This window comes from Eleginops maclovinus, chromosome 11 (genome assembly GCF_036324505.1).
Source record: "Eleginops maclovinus isolate JMC-PN-2008 ecotype Puerto Natales chromosome 11, JC_Emac_rtc_rv5, whole genome shotgun sequence".
NCBI classification, from domain to species: domain Eukaryota; kingdom Metazoa; phylum Chordata; class Actinopteri; order Perciformes; family Eleginopidae; genus Eleginops; species Eleginops maclovinus.
Genome location: NC_086359.1, coordinates 2708250 through 2721252, shown reverse-complemented (window position 1 = coordinate 2721252; position 13003 = coordinate 2708250). Strand labels below are relative to the sequence as shown.

The window sequence follows — 13003 nt, the reverse complement described above, 5'->3', positions numbered from 1 at the left end:
AGTATGGGTTATTGGAATGCAGGGATTAATTCACTGCCCATAAAAGACCCTGGTTGAACTTGCAGCAGCAAAAATGTCTGATTTGTCTCGATTCACAAGATGGCATTAACCACCATTTTTAAATTCTGTATCTAGGAGGCACTAGTGGTCATGTTACATTTAAAAGCTGTCTCTTTATTTAGTTGAATATTTCTTCAGGCAAGAAAAGAGCCAATATCTGGTTAGATTGTTGAAATAGTTTTGGAGATGAGAATTAGCGTTAGACAATGAATAAGAAAACTGGGATGTGAATTTGCTTAGTAGCACATAAATCCACTCCCCTCTCGAGTATAAAATCCCCTGGATAATCTGTCAATTCTGCACCCCTGGAGCTCCGTGAAGGCATATTTACATGATTAGAAAAGGTAAAAGAACTCCAGATTCGGCTGTTAGCGCATTTGTTACAGTTGTAAGAGCCTGATGATGAGGCTATTCAAGTGTGGGGAAGTTCATATACCTAAAATGAAGTTAAACACTGACTATTATATCAACGACTGATTCCAACGAACACTGGCTTCTAAGCTTCTGGGCCCTTCCTTGAGACCGACCCAGTCGTCGCAGTCAGAATCCAGAGATTGCATTTGAAACAGCTGTTGTTTTTTCATACGTCTTTGCACTAGTTTGCCTAATGTTGGTGGGTCTTCACATCGCGATGGGAACAACAAGGGGCCAAATGAAACTTTGAGCTTCTTGAAAAGTAGATCAGAAGTCTGAGAACTGTTCACGAGAACCTGGCTTTTGCTCCAAATAGGATTTCTTTTCTGACTCACCCTTCTCCCCTCACATTTTAGTGACATCCATAGAGTCGTGAATGTCGATCACCTGAAACCCCAAGTTGTCGATGCCCAACTTCTGCTGTTTGTCCTGGTTCTCCTGGTTGTGGCTCCTCTGGTCTGCGTCCGTCTCAAAGCAGTGGACGCAGTGTGGTGTTGTGACCCGCACACTTTTGGAAAAGTTTGAGAAGTCCACCCGGTACTTTCCAGTCTTGGTGCGGGAGATGATGGGCAGGAAGCTGAACCCCCACTGGATCTCCTGAGGGATGTAGGAGGTTCGGACCTGGCAGGAAGAACTAGTGGACTCAGCAGTCCCGTCCAAAAAGACCACCAACTCAAAGTCCTGGTGGGGCAGAGAGTCCGCTGACAGCTCGTAGAACGGGCTGGAAGTGTTTATCACGTGGTACAGGGTCAAAGGGCAAACAAAGAACAGGTTATCCTTGCCGCTGTCCACCATGAAGTCGATATCCACCTGATCCAGAATGATGGTGTCTCCGTCGGGAGCGGTCGTTGTCCTGAGCAGCTTTCCGTAGATCTGGCTGCCGATTAGTAACGTCTTTCGGAGATTCGCGACTCGAAGCAGGAGACACAGGACTCCTTTCTTCAGGCAGATGACGGCCGTGTCGCTGAAGGTGACGGTCTTTGCCCGTCTTTTGGGTAACGAGATCTTGGCCAAGATGACGCCACACATGAAGCAGTTGATGAAGACTCCGATGAGAGATTGGATGATGATCAAAGCGACGGTGCCGGCGCAGTGCCCGGTTAACGCCCTGCCCCCGTACCCGATGGTGGTTTGAGTCTCCAGCGAGTATAGGAACGCCGTCGTGAGGCCGTTGACGTTGTCGATGCACTGCACGTGTCCGTCCGTTCGGTTCTGCCCTGTCAGATCCCCGTTGCTCTTTGCGATCCAGTACCACAGCAGGCTGAAGACGAACCAGCTGCCGGTGAACGAGGCCACGAACAGGAGCAGCACGAAGCGCCAGCGGATCTCCACGAACGTCGTCCAGAAGTCCAGCAGGTACGCAAAGTGGTTGCTGTACTCGATGTTGCCGAACTCGATGTTGCAGCGCCCGTCTTTGGTGACCAGGCGGGTTTTGCGGCCTCGGTGTGCAGCCGGCTGGATGTGACCCTGGAGCACCTGGAGCATCCTGTAGCTGGAGACAGAGAGAGGGGGAAGCACTCAGGATGTCTATGGATGCACCTGCTATTTGTTCATAAAATGAGTATATGGGTTCATGAAAGCTCAATCAAGTCTTTACATTGTCATAGTGACATCCCGTGTGTGTGTGTGTGTGTGTGTGTGTGTGTGTGTGTGTGTGTCCAGCTCTCAAAATGTTTAGTTATAATATAAAAAATAATATCATTTTCAAAATCCGTTTTTACATTTTTTGTGTGATTTTGGGTCCAAAATGTTCATATAGTATGTCAAAATGATAAAAACAACTATCAGGTTATATAGGTGAGGTTGTCCTTTAAAAAAAGAAACCAAACATTGACATGCTCAACATTTCTTTGTGGGGTTTAGTAAGACAAATACAAACCAAAAAGTAGCTTGAAAACGGCCAAATTAGCCCCAAGACTCCGAAGGGTTTATGAGGTTTACTGTTTGTTTACAACATTAAAAAGTGATCAGTTTCATTTTGAAAAGTCAGCTTTTAGAAAACAAACATGGCTTTTATGAGTTAAGTTCCCAAGCAGTACACAAAGAACTTTAGTGCTTATAAATGTTTTCAAATCTAACAATAATCATGGAGCTGCTATTCACGCCTAATGATGTTCATAAGCATCTGGGATGTGTTGACAACAACAACTCACTGAGAATACTGTAAGCTTCTATCATTTGATCTGAATCCAATTTAAGTTTAATTACAAGTTATTTAAAGGTGAAACAGCGACTCTGATGAAGAGCACGTCTCCGTCAGTGCAGGAGAATAAACAGTCAGTGATTTACGAGGATCTAACTTCCCTTATTTTTCATTATATTTGACATACGTCTGTTTAGTGTGGATTTACAACAGCATAATGCAAGTTATTGTGAGCAGTTTCACCTGTTTTACTGTGCAGCATGAACCATGTGGTCCACTTTCATCCTTACATAACATACTCAAGACTTACACTCGAGAAGCTTGTTTGTTTTTTTGTTTAGAAAAGAAAATGGTATTAAATCTTGATGAAAAACCTATTAAACAAGAAGAATAAACTCATTTAAATTGTACTTCGTATGTGTTCAACAGTATAATCACACAGCAGTATTATCAGTATGGCTTTGCTCATTATGTAGTACACACTTAATTACTTTTCATCATTTTTGTGCCAGAAAAACTAAGAAACTGCTCAAGCTGTTGTTGTTTTTCCCTGTTTCTAAGCCTTTAGCATTGAATTCCTCCAGTTCTTTGTATGCTATAATTGGCAAATGCACTTATATATATATACTGCTCAAGACCACAGTGAGGAAACAAGAGAAATGTAGCAATCATACAGTCTGTAAGATATAAAGCAACATTCCTCTAAGAAGCCTGAAGTAAAAACAACACGGTATGCGTGTCATTTCTGGGTTGTTAGAGATAAAAACCTCTCAAACTTTTGCACACAAAACCTAATACCTAAACGAACCATCCACCATCAAATCTGTTAAAGGAAAGTGTATAAAAGTGCAGATTTTACCTGCTAAGTGAGACCATGGATCTCCTCTCAGACGCCTCTCTCTTCAGCGAGTGGCCATAGAAAGATTTTAATCCACAGTGAAATTTCTTAATCCCAGCCACATGCCGCCGTGTACACTGGGGAGCTCACACTGACCCCCTCCATCACCCAAAAGTTTGATATTAATACAAGAGCCATTAAACACGAGCAGAGGAATACCTTTCTGTGGCATGAGATGCATCCATTAAAGGGGTTGCATGCTGTTTTTGTTTGCAGCCCCGAGAACATTTGGGATTTGCGCAGGGCCTCCACAAAGAGAAATCCCTCAATTGCATTTCCCCCGTCCGGTCCCCATCCCCCCCTTCTCGCTGCATTCGAACCTGCCTCACATTTGCATCAAAATGAAAAGCTGCAGGGAAGAAATGTCTTTGACGTTTTTCTCCTACAGCTGCAGCAGGACTTCTCTTTTGTGCAGCATATTTCCAGGAACTGTAATAAGAAAAGAGAGGGGGGACGGTGATTGATCAGATGCACCTCAGTGGAGGATGGAGATGCCGTTAAGTGAATGTAAATGAAGCAGAAGACGGGTGAGATGCATGCTGTGGAGTTTTTCAGCATACTGTAACTTTCTGCAAACCACAGTTAGCTCAGGTGCATGTTAAAGACCGAGGAATAGCTTCTAACTAGTTTGAAAATTGATGAATTGCACATTTTTCCTGCAAAACTGTCAGCTTTTCTCTGTTGCTATGATATTAAAGTGAACACATCTGTGGGTTTAGGACTGACAAAGCTGACCAGAAATAATTGCCAACTATTTTAATAATAATTTTCTTATTTTTTGTCCCACAAAATATTGCAATAAATTGTAATACATTTTTTAGAGCATAGATTGTACGTTTTCTCCCCATTTTGTCCTAGTCTTTGCTCATTGGTAAACATAAGGGGGTTCACACAACCACATACACCTGTAGCCCCTTTATGATATTAAGGAAAATGTGTTTGTAGAATTTGCACGTGCATGCCAGTTGTTTTATAAAAGAAATTCGAAATGCAGAAATAGCCCCCTCTAGGGCAAAGTATTTATACAACACTAATTCAAATACCTGTAGTGCTGTATATCTCTATTGCAGGACTAAAAGCAGTAAAAAAAAAAGCCAATATTTTAAATCTCATGTAAGCTACCTATTTGGACATTTAAATACCAATAGTACATATAAAATAAATAAGAAAAGACATCTGATAAAATAATATAATGTGAAAAACTTCTATCTGAATGAATGAAAGGTAAGACCAATAGACAAGGACAATATTTATAAAATACATGTCAAAAGTCAACAGTAAAAACAGATGCAGCTTATTTTGGGTAAACATAGGAAACGTCTCTCATTATCATCGTCTTTACTGAAGGTCATATTTTGAAGAGCAAAGTAATATATATACTTTATATGAATTAGGGCCGTCAATTGAAATGAATTATTCACAAAGCATATAATCATTTAAATAAACAGATCAATTAGAGCCCGAATATATACACACAGGTATATAGGTGGAAGCAGCCAATCAGGAGGTCGCCAGTTTGATTCCCAGCTCCTGCAGTCAACATGTCCATGTAACTTTGGCTGAGAAACGTAACCCAAAATAGCTCCTGATGGCCAGCTGTGTGTGTGTGTGTGTGTGTGTGTGTGTGTGTGTGTGTGTGTGTGTGAGCAGTAGGCACCTTGCATGTTAGCCTTGCCTCTGCATGAATGTGTGTGATTGGGTGAATGCTGACTTCTGAAGGGGTCGCAGAGGCTGGAGAAGCGCTACATAAAAGAAGTCCCTTTACCATACCATAACAACAACAACAACAACAACAACAACAACAACGCGGCTCTATCGTAGCAGGGTGTAAGCGAGTCCTCTACACGATGTTCCTCTCCAGCATGGGCTCCTGCTGGAGGATGCGTCTGAACCCGAGGTTGCTGAGGTTTAACGAGGTGAAGTCTCCCTCCATGATGAGCTCGGCGACGGCCCGGCCCACGGCGGGCGAGTGCTGCAGGCCGTGCCCGCTGAAGCCCGTCGCAAAGAACATGTTGTTGATGAGCGGGTGGAGGCCGATGATGCCGTTCTGATCGAAGGTGTTGTAGTCGTAGAAACCCGCCCACGAACTCGTCACCTGGAAGAACAAGAGAAGAAGAAGTCAGGGGACATTAGCACACAACTCTAAAAGTTGTTGTGTGTATAATACTAAGACAAACATATATACACTATACATACATTTCTGAAAAAGCATAATAATCCAGACCCTACCTTCAGTTTCTCTAAGGCTGGGACCCGAGAGGCCAGGTGGGGCCAGACCTTCTCCTCAAAGAACTGGTGGTCCACCTCCAGGTTACTGGTGTCCGGCTCCAACGCCTGAAGAGGAGGAAAAAACACGTATCGAAAAATGTTAAAAAGTTCATGTTTCCGATTATTCTGACAGCACATGAACGCACCGCAGATGCCCGACTTGAATAGTTTGAGATGTGGATCAACTCCAAAATGTAATTGGTTCTTCCGTAGCCCTTGACACACTCTTTTTTCCTAAGTTTTTCTGCCAAGTTTTATGAAAATTGGGTACAAATTTTGTCTGTAATCATTCTAAAAAACGTCAGAATTATGGGAACATTTGGGGAAAAACAACCAAAGACAACGGAACCTCCATCTTTTGGCAATAGACACTAATTTGAAACATCAGTGTTGCGCAAGAGTTTCACACTATATGCATCCATGAGAAATATTAAAGCAAAACATTTATTTTACGAACCTCCTCTGGTGAAGTCCCAGCGATGTAGTTTCCTCCTAACCCTTCTCTCCTGAACCAAACTCCAGAGTAATCGATCAGGAAGGGAGTGTCCAGACCGGGACCGTCAGGACAGTTCACCACATAGATGTACCTGCAAAGAGAGGAAATATATAAAGTTATATCCCCGAGTTCTTACAGACAGAAAGTTCCTCTGAAATCTGTTCTCGATTATCCTCAAAGCACCAATAATGGTTTTCATGCCAACAAGGGAGTTTTTAGCATAAAAATGTAAGAGCTTTCCGCCATTCTTCTTCTTCTCAGGGTTATAAAGCTCCTCTTTGGATCGGGAGCTCCTTGAGGCGGCATGAAGAAAGATTTAGTGACGGTTTTGTAGAAAAAGCTTTAAGGTGGTGTAGTGCAGAAAAAGGACACAATGAAAAACCTGTCTGACATGTTTTCAAAATGAAAACAAAAAACCCATACATGTCATTTCAATCATTTTAAAGTATGTTTTTATAAGTGTGTACCTCTGATCTTTTTAAAAATAAAAAGTATATATATAAAGACGAGTCAGAATATAAGGCTTAATAATAAGTTGTATTAATTCAAACAAAAACTCTATAAATAGGAAATAATAGTTAAATAAATACAAATAAATAAGATCAATCTGGAAGTGAAAACCTTCAAATGAAATCTGAGAATAGGTGCTATAATGCCTAATAGTTATACGACAGTAAACAAAACAATTCTATGGGTCATTTTCAGAGAAAGCAGGACAGTTTTCTTAATAACAATTCCATACAGAGTTAAATACACCAGTTCAGGGAATGACCGACCTTTTGCGCGGCTCCACAGGAAGTGGGATTCCCAGCATGGCGGCCACTGTACCAGAAAAAGCTCCGGCTGCGTTCACCACCAGGGCGCACTCGATGGGCTGGAACTCCAGACTGTTACTCACCTGCACCTGGTCAAACGACATTATTACATCATGAAAAACTCCAGGAAGAAAAAGCAAAAGAGAGATGTATTCTTTTTAGAAAGCGCTATATGAATAAAGGTTATTAATGTATTACTATTGGGTGACGAGGCCCTTCACTCAAAGATCTGCAAACCCTTTATGAGCATCTTCTTAAAATAGGATGGTATTTTATTTGACTATAAATACCAACAACAATAAGACTACGAGCCAAATCAAAAGGTGCAGACATACTTACTTTGACAGATCTGACCCTCCTTTGAGCCACTTGATCACCTTGGGCGTTTCTGGCAATGTTTGATGTGTATTTAAAATCTGTGGAAGAAATTTAAACATTGATACGCGTCAATAGAGAGTCAAAATATACTGAATAATAATATAATAATAAACGGAAATGTTGGTTATCTATACAATACACCATTTTAAATCTTAGATGTTAAAATACACCTCATAAGAACAAACTACACCAACTGAAACATGGAATTAGGATGTTATATACAGTAGAGCAATGAGTAGTAACAATGTTAATTGAAGTGTTGAACCAGACAGGTCTTGTGTTGAAATGCCATCAGTTACATATATAATAAATAAGTGATTCTTTAACTAAATTAAGGATAAAAAGGCCCTTAGTATGAGACAGCAGATCTGTATTTTAATCACTAACCTGTGACCTCTCCTAAGCACTGCACGACCCCCATAGAGAGGGCCTTCCTCTTGAAGGCCTGCAGCAGCGTCCAGGGGTCGAACCAGCCCTCGTTCTCCAGCCCTGGAGGATGAAGTACTTTTACTTTAGAAAATGGAGTACTACCACAGTGTGGGAATCAGGATCAGAGTGGGAAATACTTTATGTATCACTGGAGGGGGGAATTATATGGATCTCGAAACAGTCGCTCGATTCAGAGTTTGAGAAAATAATGAATGAATGGAAGAAAAAAAAAAGTCCTGCTTGAAACTGAAGTGAAAGTCCAGAGGGATTTGCAACCAAATATACTTAAAGTACAACAAGTAAAAGTACTCAATTCACAATAAGTTACATTTAATTAAATTTGGCATTTGGTTTGTTAAAAAGATTATTTGGTTTTTCTCAAATTAAATTATATTGCATGCACTCTACTTCCAGTGTTTTGCCATTTTTAAGACTTTAAACATTAGTCAAAGATATTTTATTATAATGGTTATGAAGGCCTTATTATTCATAATAAATTAATATATATATTATATTTAGAAATAATATGTACAGTAAGGCATATGTACACACATAAGTATGTACAGAATTATAAAGAATAAATGTCAAATCTGTGTTTTACATTTTAATTACAAACGTTCTTCGTGAATCCGACAATAACCAGCTGAGATGAAAGGGTTTCAAGTTGTCCTGTTGTGTCAAACACGTTGTAGTGATTAAATATTATCGGTATTATAATTCTTCGCACTCACCGTATGAAGCGAGCGCGACGCCCTCCGTGTTTATCCACGGAAACTTCTCCTTTAACTGCGTCGCAGAGAGAAGGGAAACCTTGGCTCCGGCGGTCCTACAGACAGAAAAAATAGAATTGATAATAATAATAATAATTGTGCTTTAGAACTACAACTCTACACAGCTGTGCTGGATGAAAGGTGGCCGGCACCTCTGGGTTTTGTAGTTCTCCTCCATGATGTGAGCCACTTCCTCGTTGGCCAGGAAGAGGTATCCCGATTGGTTGAACTGGAGGTCCACCGGGTCTTCATTCAACACGTGGAGGTGTTCCTGAGATGCAGAAAAACTTAGAATATCAAAAATAAAAACACAACAGAGAGGAGTTTATGATAATATTAGATCATAAAAAAATAGTATGTACTTTTTAACACATTTTTTAGGCATGAATATAAATGATACACTATAGAGAGAATGAAAATAAATTCCCCAAAAACAGAAAGAGATTCCGGTCATATTATAAGATAATAAGATATGCCATTTTTATGAATATTTTTACACATGAATTTGACTTAAATGACCCATTTCATTTGGGAAGAAACTGCATTAAAGCTCAGTAAACAATGCAAATAGATGAAAAGAGTTCAAACGTAATTGTGTTTTATTCATTTCTTTTTAATCGGAAAAGGTGGCAAAAAGAGGCTGAGCGTAAATAAATAAAAGAGAGCGGCCAAAACTACATTTTTGGACCCTAAGTTGAGTATAGTCTGCGAGCTGTTTGAGGCCATACAGATGTTTTAATCATCTTTTGTAAAAGAACATTCAGCTGGTATACAATGACAAACTGTGTAGTGATTTAAGCTGCTGTTTCAGTCTTTTAAATAACAATCTATTCTGTGTTTCTTTTGCACTTTGAGTTGCCATAGTGTTGAAATGTGCTCTGTAAATAAACTTGCTTTGTATATTTACAGAACACAAGTCACTGTGACATTTAATGATTTAAAAGGCCTGTCATTCATCGCCGTTGTGTGTGCAGACGCGACCTACATTGATGTTCTTCATGAATTCTGCGGAGGCCAGGGAGAGGCAGATGTTCTCGGGCAGGGAGAACTGCTGTCGGATGCCTCCTGCAGAAAGCACGGTGGAGGCCTGCGAATACTGCGGAGAAAACATGACGGGGGAGGTACTCAAAATTAAATTACGTAACAAGCTGCTGGGTGTTATGCTGCTTTTTCACAAAGCTGGGGAGGATTTCAGACTATTTTTTTAACCCACAAAGGCTCCTGTCTCTTGTTTATTTAAAGGTGCAAACAGAAATCCATACAAACTGGTCAATCCTGGTCCCTCACCGTTGGGTCCTTCTCCACCACCACGACGTTCACCCCACCTCGCCGCTTCTCCTTCTGCTTGATCCAGTAAGCGACAGACCAGCCAATCACGCCGCCTCCAACGATCACAACGTCTGTCCTCTCTGGTGGGAGCCCCCGGTTCATCTCCACCGGGCTCCAGCCGCTCCCCGGCAGAGCGTCCAACGCCTTCTGCCTCGCAGCGGCCAGCTGGGCTTCCAGATCTAAATAAGATCAAAGTTTATTTTTAAAACCCAATATCACAAAACCAGAAGTACTCAGGTCTTGTACTTAAGTAAAAGTAGAAGTACTCAGATTTTGTACTTGAGTGAAGTAGAAGTACTCAGATCTTGTACTTAAGTAAAAGTAGAAGTACTCAGATTTTGTACTTGAGTGAAGTAGAAGTACTCAGATCTTGTACTTGAGTAAAGTAGAAGTACTCAGATCTTGTTCTTGAGTAAAAGTAGAAGTACTCAGATCTTGTTCTTGAGTCAAAGTAGAAGTACTCAGATATTGTACTTGAGTAAAAGTAGAAGTACTCAGATCTTGTACTTGAGTCAAAGTAGAAGTACTCAGATCTTGTACTTGACTAAAAGTAGAAGTACTCAGATCTTGTATTTTAGTAAAAGTAGAAGTACTCAGATCTTTGAGTAAAGTAGAAGTACTCAGATCTTGTACTTGAGTCAAAGTAGAAGTACTTGGATCTTGTACTTTGTAGAAAATAGAAATACATGTAATTGTAAGAGGATCTCAGATGTGACATTAAAGTTGACACATTTTATTCATTAACAAATAAATGAATAATTGGAGGATTTCTGACTGAGACCTGGCTAGCATGCTTGATGATAACTTCTCGAAAACTTTCTCTAATTTTAACATTTTGAAACAAATAACTGTTGCTTGGAAGATCATAACCATGCCGAATTGTAGAAATACATTTCATTATTTAACAGAGGGCTTCAGATGTGACATACACGTTTCCTACATTTGTGGATTAACAAATAAAAACAACGTTTGATTTCTGAGTGGGATTTGGCCTGCTTGGTTTGATGACTCTTTCTCTGATGTCCCCTACCTTTGAAGAAGTCATTCCGGAGAGCTCTTCCAGTACTCAGGCTTTTGCATAACGTTAAATGTCCATACTTCCATGTGTGCCTGGAGGAAACTGTAAATAATCCATGTGCCTTCCGCAGATTCACATGCAGCCCTCGCCACGTTGACATTGCTGCAAACTAACTGGCTACTTAGTTGGCTAACTAAACAGTACAGCTCCAACAAAAACAAAAGCAATGTGAAAAACCTTGCATGTCTTATTTTTTTTTGAAGTGAGTGTGCAGACAAATCTACAATCTGACAGCGAGGTCGAGTAAAAGTCACAATAAATAAAACCAGGAAGAGAAAACACCGGTTTTGCGACGGCCTTCAAAATAAAAGCACACATTTGGATATCAGAATCAAAATTCCTTTGTTAGACATTTAGTTACAGCAAAGGGACACAATAAAAACACTTCTTAGTTAAGTGAACAGTATTAAGTAAAGGGAGCACACATATAACATGTGTGAATGAAATAATCTCTCATTTCAAGTATAAAAAGGTAAGCAATTAAAAAGTAGAAAGTAATGAAGTAGCTTTAGATTGACAGTAATAAATACTATAATTCCTAGTATGAATATCGCACAGTTTATAATACAAAATTGTTGTAAGGCTCCCCTATTTATGGATATCCATTTCCTCAATTGTGTTTGAAAAGATGTCATTATAATAAACTTAGTCTACAATTGACTCTCAATAATAATGACTTAATTTTGCATAAATAATAATTTGATACGTTTGAATAGAATGTATTGTATATATTTCAAATAAAGTCCACAGAATCAGAATTTGTTGTATTTCTATTTTGCAATGTAGTCCCAAAATACCTTTTATTTTGAAAACTGCCCATGGAACCGTACTATATATCCATGCATGCTTGACGCTGGTTGGGTAAAGGGGGCAGTGGCTGGTCATGTGATCGTGGAGAGCCAATCAGAGGCGAGAGCAGCTGGTTGGGTGCATCTATTTTTGCACAATCCATATCATTTACTGCAAGACTATTTCAAAAAAGGAAACAATTAAATAAGCAGCAAATGTTCTGCAGAAATTGGATTAATTAGGACTCCATTGATAGTTTCAAGGTTTGATAATAATAATAATAAAAAATGTTATTTAATTCATAAAAACAAATATTTAAAAATAAATATTTCAAACCTTTTTATTTAAATCTGGAGGAATCACTGATGGCATATCCTTATTTTCATGAATATCGAGGTAAAATAAACACACAAAACATATTTATAGTAATCACATACGGTCAACCTCATCCCACCATACAGTCAAAAAAGTTTAAATAACTAATTTTAAAAAAGTTGAATGTCAACATGGATAATTTGTCTTTTACTTAGAAGATTATTTACGGAAGTAGTATTTATTGAGTCGCGTTACTGTATTTTATTTGGGAAATGTGGCAGGAATCACTTTATTTTCGATTAACTTAACGTTTATGTTTTCTGTTCCCTGGGTCCAAAGGGTTTTCAACGGGACTCAAATAACTACTTACTGGACTCGTTCTTAGTTCTTCAAAACATAGACGATATATAGATACAATAGACACTTAATAATTCAAGAGAAAAACAACACATATAGATTCAAAGATTCAAAGGCTTTATTGTCATATGCACAGTACCTACAGTGTAGATTTGGCATGAAAAACTCAACTCCCAGGGTCTTCCAACAATGCAGCATGAATATATGTTGAACATAAAACAAATGAAACCAATACACATAGTGAAAGAAATGACATAATAGAAATAAAATAGTGCAAAAGAATGTTGCAAAATGTGCAAATAAAACAAAAATAGTGCAAGAAGAAGTAATCCCCCATGTCAAAACTTCATCCCACCATACAGTCGACAAGTTTAAATAAATGTCACTACATGAATTTGTCGATGGTCTACTTTTATTTTGAAGGTTGTATACGAAAGTAGTTTGGGTATTTTATTTTGGAAAAC

The 13003-nt window shown here is 39.3% G+C and overlaps 2 protein-coding genes across 3 annotated transcripts; both read right to left on the bottom strand.

Annotated features, from left to right (window-relative positions):
- Window positions 1-323: 323 nt before the first annotated feature.
- Window positions 324-3649, bottom strand: kcnj1b (potassium inwardly rectifying channel subfamily J member 1b). Its single transcript, XM_063896004.1, has 2 exons — window positions 3477-3649; window positions 324-1966 (listed from the first exon to the last, which is right to left on the bottom strand). The coding sequence occupies exons 1-2, from the start codon at window positions 3491-3493 to the stop codon at window positions 820-822; spliced, it is 1164 nt and encodes a 387-aa protein (XP_063752074.1). The 5' UTR covers window positions 3494-3649; the 3' UTR covers window positions 324-819.
- A 1102-nt stretch (window positions 3650-4751) lies between these two features.
- foxred1 (FAD-dependent oxidoreductase domain containing 1) lies at window positions 4752-11347 on the bottom strand. 2 transcript variants are annotated; one of them, XM_063894398.1, is made up of 11 exons: window positions 11031-11347; window positions 9959-10179; window positions 9657-9767; window positions 8824-8942; window positions 8633-8727; window positions 7860-7961; window positions 7434-7510; window positions 7056-7183; window positions 6241-6370; window positions 5745-5849; window positions 4752-5610 (listed from the first exon to the last, which is right to left on the bottom strand). In XM_063894398.1, the coding sequence occupies exons 1-11, from the start codon at window positions 11176-11178 to the stop codon at window positions 5356-5358; spliced, it is 1491 nt and encodes a 496-aa protein (XP_063750468.1). In that variant the 5' UTR covers window positions 11179-11347; the 3' UTR covers window positions 4752-5355. The 2 variants fall into 2 exon arrangements, with proteins under 2 accessions (XP_063750468.1, XP_063750469.1); XM_063894399.1 differs by lacking the exon at window positions 9657-9767.
- Window positions 11348-13003: the final 1656 nt, after the last annotated feature.